This window comes from Hyaena hyaena, unplaced genomic scaffold (genome assembly GCF_003009895.1).
Source record: "Hyaena hyaena isolate Hyena2069 unplaced genomic scaffold, ASM300989v1 scaffold_330, whole genome shotgun sequence".
Classification (NCBI taxonomy): Eukaryota; Metazoa; Chordata; class Mammalia; order Carnivora; family Hyaenidae; genus Hyaena; species Hyaena hyaena.
Window position 1 is genome coordinate 1301946 of NW_024080961.1, and position 12714 is coordinate 1314659.

General features: G+C 39.1%; 1 protein-coding gene and 1 pseudogene across 5 annotated transcripts in view; both read left to right on the forward strand.

Moving 5' to 3' along the window:
- The window catches only part of PHTF1 (putative homeodomain transcription factor 1), a 59106-nt gene that overhangs the window by 29837 nt on the left and 16555 nt on the right, over positions 1-12714 (forward strand). For all 5 annotated transcript variants that reach the window (XM_039249113.1, XM_039249109.1, XM_039249112.1 and 2 more), the window contains 2 exons: positions 10278-10434; positions 12092-12226. In XM_039249113.1, coding sequence (XP_039105044.1) covers positions 10278-10434; positions 12092-12226 — 292 coding nt within the window. The remainder of the gene's footprint in view (positions 1-10277; positions 10435-12091; positions 12227-12714) is intronic.
- LOC120243085 lies at positions 5851-7043 on the forward strand (annotated as a pseudogene).

A 12714-nucleotide genomic window follows, 5' to 3' on the forward strand; every position in this document is an offset into this window, starting at 1 on the left:
TACGTTCTGTTTGGAGGCTAGCTTTTTTCTCGTCTCTAGGATCTGAGCTCAGATGGAATGTTCATAGAGAGGGCAGCCCTAGCTGTACCTTCTAAATAGTCCTACCATTCCCCCAGGAATCTATTTTAATTTCCGTATTCCACAGCTACCTGTTGTTGACTTTTCTCTTCTCACTAAGTTCAGGGAGCCAGCACATTCTCTTTACCACTATATGGCCCTTGCCTACCAGGAATACTTTCTGAAAGGGGACTACATATACACTATGGTTATACCTGGGCAAAAAACAGAGTAGGTTTTCTTGGGTTAGGGTGGAAGGTTTTGGGGTGATTTTTATTTTATCTGTGTCAGCCTTTTTGAATTATTTAAGTTATAGAGGGAAGGATGCATCTGAGTTTATAAATCTGTACGTTCAATTTTATAAAGTTGTGACAATGCTGCCTGATAGAATTTCGATGAGGAGAGAAGTGATTTATGTCTGCACTACCCAGTGCAGTAGCAGTTAGTCATGTGTGGCTCTTGGGAGTACTCATAGTGAATAAGGAACTTAATTTTAATTTTATTTCATTGTAAAGAAATAGCTGTCATTTTAATGGCTGCATAATATTCCATCATACACTATCATTTAAAATGATCATTTTCATTTCTATGTGTGTCTCTCATATGGATTTGCCATAAATACTTTTTATAGCTATTTAGTATTTCATTATATAAAAGTATCATAATTTAAATAACTGTTCCCATACTGTGAGCATTTAGATTATTCCTGGGCTTTTTTCCCTATTAATAATGCCATCATAAACTAAATTTTCCATACTTTATATTATTTTCTTAGGATTTATTCTCTGAAACAGAATTAAGAGATTGAAAGGCTTTTCGTACATAAAATGAAATTTCTGGGGACGTACTTCTTTTAGGAAGTAGTGGATGAGAGTGTCTAACCACAATCCGACCATCATTATATAGTTTAAAAAATTGTTACCTAATTGAATGTACAAAAAATTGTGTTTTGTTCATTTAGTTTGTTTTCTTTTGGTTACTCTTAAAAGTGCAAATGTTTTTCTACATGTTAGTTATTGAAGGATTTAAATTATATATATTAAATTTTCATATATGCCATGGTCTATTTTTTTTTTTAAATATTTTTATTTATTTCTCGGAGAGAGAGAGAGAGAGAGACAGCATGAGCAGGGGAGGGTCAGAGAGAGAGGGAGATACAGACTCTGAAATAGGCTCCGGGCTCTGAGCTGGCAGTCAGCACAGAGCCCGACATGGGGCTCAAACCCACGAACCGCGAGATCATGACCTAAGCGAAAGTCGGACGCTTAACTGACTAAGCCACCCAGGCGCCCCTGCCATGGTCTATTTCTAAACTACATATTCTGCCCCATCAGTTCATCTGGTTATTCTCATATCTATACCACATTTCTTTAATTACTATAGTTTATTTTTTTAGCTTAATTTCAAGTACTTTATTTTTCTTAGTTATTGTCAAGTTGGTTTCTATATAACACCCAGTGCTCATCCCCACAAGTGCTCTTCTCCATGCCCATCACCCCCCTTTCCCTCCTCCCCACCCCCCTCAGCCCTCAGTTCTCAGCATTCAAGAGTCTCTCATGGTGTGCCTCCCTCCATCTCCCCAACTGTTTTTCCCCTTCTTCTCCCCATGGTCCTCCGTTAAGTTCCTCCTAATCCTCCTATACGTGCAACAATATGGTATCTGTCCTTCTCTGCCTGACTTATTTCGCTCAGCATAATATCCTCAAGTTCCATCCATGTTGCTACACATGGCCAGATTTCATTCTTTCTCATTGCCATGTAGTATTCCATTGTATAAATAAACCACATCTTCTTGATCCATTTGTCAGTTGATGGACACTTAGGTTCTTTCCATGTTTTGGCTATTGTTGAAAGTGCTGCTATGAACATTGGGGTCCATGTGCCCCAATGCATCAGCACTCCTGTATCCCTTGGGTAAATTCCTAGCAGTGCTATTGCTGGGTCATAGGGGAGTTCTATTGTTAATTTTTTGAGGAACCTCCATACTGTTTTCCAGAGGGGTTGTGCCAGCTTACATGCCCACCAACAGTGTAGAAGGGTGCCCGTTTCTCCACATCCTCGCCAGCATCTAGAGTCTCCTGATTTGTTCATTTTAGCCACTCTGACCAGCGTGAGGTGGTATCTCAGTGTGGTTTTGAATTGTATTTCCCTGATGAGGAGGGACGCTGAGCATCATTTCATGTGTCTGTTGGCCATCTGGATGTCCTCTTTGGAGAAGTGTCTGTTCATGTCTTCTGCCCATTTCTTCACTGGATTATTTGTTTTTCGGGTATGGAATTTGATGAACTATAGTTGTTTAATATGTAGTGACATTGAGTAGAAGTATTCTTCTAGTATTCTTTTTCAACATTTTCTCAAGTGTTTTTTTACTTGCTTACTTTTTTCAAAATAATTTAGAAATGAGGCGCTTGGGTGGCTCAGTTGGTTAAGCGTCTGACTTTGGCTCAGGTCATGATCTCATGGTTCTTGGGTTCTATCCCCACATCAGGCTCTGTGCTGACAGCTCAGAGCCTGGAGCCTGTTTTGGATTCTGTGTCTCCCTCTCTCTGACCCTCCCCTGCTCAGTCTGACTCTCTCTCTCTCTCAGAAATGAATAAAATATTTTAAAAAATTAAAAAAAAATTAGAATTATTTTATCCTAATCAAAACAAAAATATATTGAAAACAAAAAAGTAATTTGGAATTAGACTGTAATTCCCTCCTTCCTGTGAAGATATTGATATTTTTGGGGGGAATGGGGAGAAAATTGATATATCTCTCCTTTGAATCAAGTCCTCTGTTATATCTCTCCTCAGTAAAGCTTTGTAGGATTTTTAGTTCTTATAAGACCTGCTTATATCTTCCTAAAGTTAAACTCAATTTTTTTTTATTGTGGTGAAATATACACAACATATACCATTTTCACCATTTTTATGGAAAGAGCCAGTGGCATTAAGTCCATTTACATTGTCCTGCAGCTGTCACTGTCCTCAGTCTCTGGAACTTTTTCATCTTTCCAAGCTGAACCTCTGTACCCATAGGACAGTAGTTCCCCAATTTCTCTTCTCTCGGGTCCCTGGCAGCCATTCTGCCTTCTCTGTGAATGTGACTATTCTAGGTACCTCATGTAGGTAGAATATTGCAGTATTTGTCCTTTTTTTAAAAAAAAAAATTTTAATGTTTATTTATTTTTGAAAAGCAGAGACAGAGCATGAGCAGGGGAGGGGCAGAGAGAAAGGGAGACACAGAATCTGAAGCAGGCTCCAGGCTCGGAGCTGTAGGCACACTGCTGGACTCAGGGCTCGAACTCATGAACCATGAGACTATGACCTGAGCCAAAGTCAGATGCCCAACCAACTGAGCAACTCAGATGCCCGAGTATTTGTCCTTTTGAGCCTGGTTTATTTCATGTAGCATAAGGTTTTCAAGGTTCATCCATACGTAGCATGAGTATTTCCTTCCTTCTTAAGGGTAAATAAGAATCCATTGTATACATATCCCATATTTATATTCATCCATCAATGGACACTTGGGTACTTCTACATTAAAGTAAAATATTTATGATTTTGTTGTTGCTGCTGCAGGTATGATACTGTTTTTTAATAAATTTCAGCTCGTTAGTACTGTTACATTTGAAAGCTATTAGTTTGTTTAAAATTGTTATAACCAGCCACTCTATTAAACTCTCATCAATTTTAATAGTTTTTCAGTGCTCCTCCCAGTTTTCCTCATTATACAGCCATGTTTTTGGCAAATAATGAAAATCTGGTCTCCCTTTGCATACATTTCATTGACTGTTGTTGAATTAGTCAACATTTTCAGAGCAGCGTCAGGTGGTACTGGTAAGAATGGCCATCCTTGTTTTGGTCTTGATTCAGAATGTCTTCGTTAGTATGATGTGTGTTCACTTACTCTTTAGTATATAAGGGACATGTTTTTACATTCCTGTAATTTTACAAGAGATTGGCATTTAAGAGTAATTATAAATCAGGAACAAATGTTGATTTTTGTGGAATGCTTTTTCACTGTAGGAGTCGGCCAAACTCAGGGGTTAAAGGTACAGCCCTTCGCAAGACTGTCCTCACTTCAGACAGCAGCCTCACTTTGGGAGTCCCCAAGGCTACCCTAATTTCTGACCCACTGGCTACAGTTTTGAGGGTCCCCCACTCATTCCTGCATGCTCGATAATTTACTCCCAGGACTCAGGAAAGTGCTATACTTTTAATTACAGTTTCATTATATTAAAAGTTTTATTATGCGAATTAGAAGAGATGTGTAGTGTGGGAGGGTTCCACACAGGAAGTTTTCATCATCTTCAGGGATATGGTACCTTTTCTGCCACTATGGGTAGCAATGCTAACAGACTGTTGTCAATCAGGGATGCTCACCCAAGCTTTGGTATCCATAATTTTTATTGAGGGTTTATTATGTAGGTATAACTCAATGAGTAATTGGTCAAGTGGCCAACTCAGTCTTCAGCCTTTTTCCCCTCCACTACCCTCCCCAGAAGTCCGGCTGATATAATGTGGCTCAGAGCCTCAACCCTCTAATCGCATGGTTGGTCTTTCTGACATGGCTACCCATCTGTAGTCACTTCATTGACATAAACTATCAGGTATGGTCCAAGGGGCCCACTGTGAATAACAAAGGTACTTCCATCACTTGAAAAATTCCAAGGATTTAGAGGTTACCTCCCAGGAATCAGGGATAAAGGCCTTTTACATAATTGTCAGTTGAGATGGTTTGTATATATATGACCCAAATTACATTATTTATTAACTTATTAGATTAAATCAGTTCAGTCAACAAATATGTAAGTGCCTATGATATTTGTACAAATAGTGTTATATTAAGGCTCTGAGATAGATTCTTTCCTTCCAGCATAAACCCTGCATGGTCTTGGTGAATTATTCTTTGTTTTATTGTCAAATTTACTTTGACAATCTTTCAGTTATTCATTCAACAAGTAATCAGTGCCTATAATGTGCTACATCCTGATTTAGCTATAGCAGTGAACCAGAGACAAAAATCCCTTCATTCTTGGTGCCTACTTGTTAGTAGTAAATTTATATCCCTATTCATAAGCCAGTAAGGTCTGTGGTTTATTGTTTTGGTGCTGCCATTGTTATGTTTGGGTGATAGGCTCTTAGGGCATGAAATGAATTTGCTAGCTTTTTCTCCACATAGGAATAGTTTATATAGCACAAGAATTATCTTTTTTTTAAAAAAAAAAAAAAGTCTATTTTTGAGAAAGAGTATGAGAGAGAACATGAGCCAGGGAGGGGCAGAGAGAGAGGGAGACAGAGAATTCCAGGGGGGCTCTGCACTGTCGACACAGAGCCTGACGCAGGGCCCAGGCTCACAAACCATTAGATCGTGACCTGAGCCAAAATCAGTCGTCAGACACTTAACTGACTGAGCCACCCAGGGTGCTCTTTTTTTTAATTCTTTCTTTATTTTTTTATTTTAGAGAGTGAAAGAGTGTGCACAAGCGGGGAAGAGGGGGAGAGAGAGAGAGAGAGAGAGAGAGAGAGAGGGAGAGAGAATCTTAAGCAGGCTCCACACTCAGCACAGAGGTGATGTGGGACTTGATCCCATGACAATGGGATCATGACTTGAGTCAAAATCAAGAGTGGGATGCTCAACCGACTGAGCGGCATAGGTGTGTCTAAGAATTAACTTTATGTGAAAGTCTGAAAGAACTCCTCTATTAAATTGTATCTGGAATATTTTAGATGTAATTTTTGATATTTTCCTGTTTCTGTCACCATTTATTTCTTTGGATCGTTCATATGGCTCATAGCAGTTCATCGCATGGTAGTTAAGAGTAAGGACTCGAGCCCAGTTGGCTGGGTTCAAAGCCCAGCTTTGCTAATTGCTACCTGTATAATTGTGGGCCTTGGAAAATACTGATCCTCTGAGCAGAACAGCACTTCATAATGTATGTGTCATATAGCATCTAGCCATTTCTTGGCAGAAAGCCTTTTGAAATATCCAGATTATTATATCCGGATTATTGTCAGAAAGGCACATCCTTTGAACGCATTATTCTCTTTCTCTGTGACCTAGGACTTCAGGGTTTCACTCAGCTGATGTGCTGGTGGATTGTACTGTAGGAAGTTATGTGCTTTTACCTTGTACTTTTAAATCGATAGATTTTTGACTGCCTCCCCTGAGCAGGAGGGAGGGGGAGAGCCCCTCCTGGTGGCAACTCCTCCCTGGAGCAGGGGGCCAGGTCAGTACACTCGCTCCGGGTCCGCAGTGAGTGGTGTGTGCAGGTTTGGCGCTCGGGGTGGTGGCCGTGGGTGAGGCAGTGGAAGCAGACGGGCCAGGGTGGCAGTGTCTGTGTGGCCCATGCCTGGGCTGCCGTGTCTCCTGAGTGGTGGCGGCAGCCTTGCAGAGCCCCCCAGCGAGAGCTGGTTCCTTTCCCATTGGGGAGTGCGGGGCTGGGGCCCAGGGGCCATGGAGAGGTGGAGGAGGATGGACTGCCCGGGCCTCCCGCCTGGATGGAAGAAGGGAGGAAGGGATCCGACAGTCTGGGCTTGGTGCTGGCCAGAGCGAGGTCTGCTAGTTCAGTCCAAGTGGTAAGAAGTTCAGGAGCAAATCTCAGTTGGCAAGGTACCTGGAAAATATTGTTGACCTCGGCAATTTTGACTTCAGAACTGGAGAGATGATGCCTAGTAAATTACAGGAGGAACAGAGACTGTGGAATGATCTTCTCAATCGAAATAAGTTTGTGTCACCTTTATGCTCTGGCTGTGCTGGACTACTCATCACACCGCACCATGTCATGTGCCGTGGAGATTCTGCTTGCTCCTGTGCTGTTTCCTCTGCTTGGAGTGCGCTTCCCCCTCCCTGTCCATCTGGTGAACTCCTGCTCCTCCAAGGCCCAGCTCCATTGTCTCCACCTCTGTGAAGCCCGCCCTTGCGTTCATCAGGCCAGAACCAGTCCCTTCTTCCATAATGCCTCCCTGTGCTTTGCCATTGTATTTGTCTGCTTCCACTAGACTGTGAGCTCCATGAGGGCAGGAACTATTTTTCCTTCCTTCCTCCCTCCCTCCCTCCCTCCCTTCTTTCCTCCCTTCCTTTCTTCCTTCTTCCTCCCTTCCTTCCCTAGCACATGGTAAGTACTTAATGTTTGCTTCATGTTTATTTGATTTAATATCCACCTCATTCCAGAAATTTATAGTGGTCATAAATACTGAATAAAAGCAGCAAAACCTAGAAGAGAAGACAGATCAGGTTTGCAGCAGACCTATCCACAGAAACTTGGTGGGCCAGAAAGAAGTGGCAGGATATAGTCAATGTTCTGAGTCAGGAAAATATGCAGCCAAGAATTCTTTATCCAGCAGAAGACAGGGCATAATAAATATTAGAGCAGAAATCAATGATATCAAAATAAAAAAAAAGATTAATGAAACTAGGAGCTGGTTCTTTGAAAGAGTTAACAAAATTGATAAACCCCTAGCCAGATTGATCAAAAAATCATGATTGAGAGAGGAGAGATCACAACCAACACTTCAGAAATACAAACAATAAAGAGAATATTATGAGCAATTATATGCCAATAAATTTGGCAATCTGGAAGAAATGAAAAAATTCTTAGAAACATAAACTACCAAAACTGAAACAGGAAGAAATAGAAAATTTGAACAGATCCATAACCAGTAAAGAAATGGAATCAGATATCAAATATCTCCCAACAGACAAGAATCCAGGGCTGGATGGCTTTCCATGGAATTCTATCAGACATTTAAAGAAGAGTTAACACCTATTCTTCTGAAGCTGTTCCAAAAAAATAGAAACAGAAGGGAAACTTCCAAACTCATTCTATGAGGCCAGCATTACCTTGATTCTAAAAACAAGGACCCCACTAAAAAGGAGAACTACAGACCAATTTCCCTGATGAACATGGATGCAGATATTCTCAACAAGATACTAGCCAACCAGATCCAACAATACATTAAAATAACTATTTACCACAATCAAGTGGGATTTATTCCTGGGATGCAGGACTGGTTCAATATCTGCATGTCAGTTGATGTGATACATCACATTCATACAAGAAAGGATAAGAACCACACAATCCTCTCAATAGATGCAGAGAAAGCATTTGACAAAATACAGCATCCTTTCTTGATAAAAACCCTCAAGAAAGTAGGGATAGAAGGATCATACCTGGAGATCATAAAAGCCATATATGAAAGACCCACCACTAATATCATCCTCAGTGGGGAAAAACTGAGAGCTTTCATTTCTATACACCAATAATGAAACAGCAGAAGGAGAAATGAAAGAATTGATCCCATTACAATTGCACCAAAACCCATAAAATGCATAAGAATAAACCTAATCAAAGAGGTGAAAAACCTATATACTGAAAAGTATAGAAAGCTTATGAAAGAAATTGAGGAAGGCATACATACACACAAATGGAAAAAGATTCCATGCTCATGGATTGGAAGAACAAATATTGTTAAAATGTCAATACTACCCAAAACAATCTATAAATTCAATAGAATTCCTATCAAAATAACATCAGCATTCTTCGCAGAGCTAAAACAAACAATCCTAAAATTTGTATGGCACCAGAAAAGACCCTGAATAGCCAAAGCAATCCTGAAAAACAAAACCAAAGCTGGAGGCATCACAATTCTGGACTTCAGCTGTATTAACAAAGCTGTAATCATCAAGACAGTATCGTACTGGCACAAAAACAGACACATAGATCAATAGAACAGATAAAGAGCCCAGAAACAGACTCACATTTATGCGGTTAACCAATCCATGGCAAAGGTAAAAAGGATATACAATGAAAAAAAGATGGTCTCTTCAGCAAATGGCGCTGGGAAAACTGGACAGCATGAAAACTCTTCATGTAGAAGAGTGAGCCTGGACCCCTTTCTTATACCATACACAAAAATAAATTCAAAATGAATGAAAGACCTAAACGTAAGATAAGCCATCAAAATCCTAGAGGAGAAAGTAGGTAACAACCACTTTGACTTCAGCTGCAGCACCTTCTTACTCGACATGTCTCCAGAGGCAAGGGAAACGAAAGCAAAAGTGAACTATTGGGATTTCATCAAGATAAAAAGTTTTTGGACAGCAAAGGAAACAGTTAGCAAAACTGAAAGGCAACCAACAGAATGGGAGAAGATATTTGCAAATGACATATCAGATAAAGGGTTAGTATCCAAAATCTATAAAGAACTTATAAAACTCAACACTCATAAAACAAATAATCCAGTGAAGAAATGAAGACATGAATAGACACTTTTCCAAAGAAGGCATTCAGATGGCTGAAATGTACATTAAAAAAAAAAATGCTCAACATCACTCATCATCAGGGAAATGCAAATCAAAACCATACTGAGATACCACCTCGCACCTGTCAGAGTGGCTAACATTTACAACTCAGGTAACAACAGATGTTGGCGAGGATGTGGAGAAAAGGGAATTCTTGTGCACTGCTGGTGGGAATGCAAACTGGAGCAGCTGCTCTGGAAAACAGTATGGAGGTTCCTCAAAAAATTAGAACTACCCTATGACCCAGCTATTGCACTACTAGGTATTTCTCCAAGGGATATAGAAGTGCTGATTCAAAGAGGCACAGGCACCTCAATGTTTATAGCAGTGCTATCAACAATAACCAAAGTAAGGGAAGAGCCCACATGTCCATTGACTGATGAATGGATAAAGAAGATGTGGTTTATGTATACAATGGAATATTCCTCAACAATCAAAAAGAATAAAATCTTGCCATTTGCAATAACATGGATGGAACTAGAATGTATTTTGCTAAGTAAAATAAGTCATCAGAGAAAGATATATATATGACTTCACTCATGTGTAGAATTCAGATCAAAATAGATGAACATGAAGGGAAACAAAAATAATATAAAAACAGGGAGGGAGATAAACCATAAGAGACTCAAATACAGAGAACAAGTGGAGGGTTGCTGATGGAGTGTCAGGTGGGAGAAGGGCTAAATGGACAAGGGGCATAAGGAGGACCCTTGTTGGGATGAGCACTGGGTGTTTATATGTACAAGGTGAATCACTAAATTCTGTCCCTGAAATCATTATTACACTCTGTGTTAAATAACTTGGATGTAAATTTACAAACAAATAATAAAATTAAATTGATAGATTTTTGTAGCAATAGTTTGTACAGTTGTTAAGATTAGGCATAAAGAATGAGTCTTGATGTTTTACATTTTGAAACCTCTTCTTTTCAGTTATAGCACTCGTGTTATATTTTATGATGCCTATTGTGAATGTAAGCGAAGTACTTGGACCCTTGTGCCTTATGTTACTTATGGGAACTGTCCACTGTCAAATTGTGTCTACTCAGATAACAAGGCCATCGGGAAACAATGGAAATCGGAGAAGAAGGTAAGAGAAGAAATTATACTTGTAGTTGTGTTTTCTGGGAGAGACATGGTACAAGGTTACAAAATCTTTTTTTTTTAAATTTTTTAATGTTTTTATTTATTTCTGAGAGAGAGAGAGAGAGAATGAGAGAGACAGCGTGAGCAGGGGAGGGTCAGAGAGAGAGGGAGACACAGAATCTGAAGCAGGCTCCAGGCTCTGAGGTGTCAGCACAGAGCCCGACGTGGGGCTCAAACCCACGAACCATGAGATCATGACCTGAGCCGAAGTCCGACGCTTAACCGACAGAGCCACCCAGACACCCCTAAAATCTTTGATGAAATTAATAAAACATCTTCCTGGTTTACAATTCTTTTAAAATTTTTTTGGCCTTAAAAAAAGAGTTCTTTTCACTCCTCTTCTTGATGCTAAGAAATCTTGTGACCTTTTAATCTCAGGTGGGATTTGTCATTTAGTACAGTTGTTTAAAAGGAAAAATCTGAGGGGTGCTTGGGTGGCTAAGTCGGTTAACCGGCCGACTTCAGCTCAGGTCATGATCTCACGGTTCGTGGGTTTGAGCCCCACTTTGGGCTCTGTGCTGACACCTCAGAGCCTGGAGCCTGTTTCAGATTCTGTGCCTCCCTCTCTCTCTGACCCTCCTCTGCTCACACTCTGTCTCTCTCTCTCTCTCTCTCAGAAATAAACAAACATTAAAAAAAGAAAAATCTGATACCACATTATACTTGTAAAATTTACTTTAAATAGTGATTTTGAAAAAACATTTTTCAAAATTCAGTCTCTATCAAAATTTGGTATAAATTCACTATGTAAGCAAGGATGTTAGTACATTGAGTTAGTGCTACTAAAATTTTTACTTTTCCCCAATGCTATATAAAGAATGGATTTCTAACTGTTCTAAGCTTTTAATAGAGTTTAATTTCACTTTTCTACATATTGAATTCCCTTTATGTTTTCATTGGTTATATGCCATGTGTGAGTTTTGGAACTGTTAAAGGTTTTTAAGGTAAACGTATGTATATTACCTTCCAAAAGTGTTATTATCTTTTCTCAGAATATCTGTAGATGTTTGATTTCCTAGGCAGTAACCAAATAAGATTTTTTTTTCATTTGGTGCAATAAATTTCAACATATTTATTCTTATTTTTTAATGTTATTTTCAAAACATGGCTTTTTTCCAAAGAAAGGATTCCTTGAAGATTCTGTTCAATTAATGATTACTAAGGAAATCACATGTGATGTATCTTGGTGAATTATAGGATATATATTTAAATTGCTTAGGGTATCAATACAAAGTGACCAGTTGCTGTTACTTTGTGTTCTCTGATTAAATGTGTCAAATGGATAGACTTCTGACAGTGGTACTGAGGGTACCTGAAAAGACTCTTGGTCATACATGTGAAAAAATTTTTTCTAGTAATATTTTTGAATATCAGTTCAGTTTCTTTAAATATTAAACAAAATGATAGCATAGGACTTTGCTTTGGACCCTGGTTTTGCCCATAAGTCAGAAATATTCTTGCATGATTTATCCTCATTACATGAAGTTCAGTATACTCAATTTCAGGCAGTAACTCATTGGTCTCATTTTGCGTATGGATATTTTGGGCAGATATATGAAATTTCTTGAATAACCTGAAGTTGTTGAAATATTTTTTTGTAGAAAATTACGAAAAACTGTAAATGGTGATGGAAGCCGAGAAAATGGAAATAACTCCTCTGATAAAGTCCGAGGAGTAGAAACTTTGGAATCTGTACCCTTCATTGGTGGTTTCTGGGGCACTCTCTTTGGCAACAGGTGAGAAGGCCTACATTGGAATTTTTACTTGATTTTGAATTCACATCAGTGTTATCCTAGTATATAATCTGATTGTGAGTACACACTGTAAGCCTGTTAAAGTTGTGGTGAGATTTTTAAGGATTCTAAAAAGGTTTGCTTACTCCTGGTGCCTTGTTACCCATAAGTCCTGTATTCTAGCATGAAAGTTTCATTCTGTTTGATTTTTAACAGTATTTTAGACCACAAGATTATAGAAATATAAACACTTGGAAAGGGCAAATATTTTAAGCCACACCAGCGGACATCGAGAAGGAAAAAAGAAATTTAAAACGATCAGGTATTTTTCAGTGTGGAAGCTGACACCTCTTTAGGAATGGGATGCAGGATGCTGCTATTGCTGGGCTATAAGACAGAAAAGGAAATGGATCCAAAACAAATTCCGTCTCCTTCATGATTTTGCAGGTCAACACGAGTATGACCTGAAGAAATAGTTATTTTGTCACATA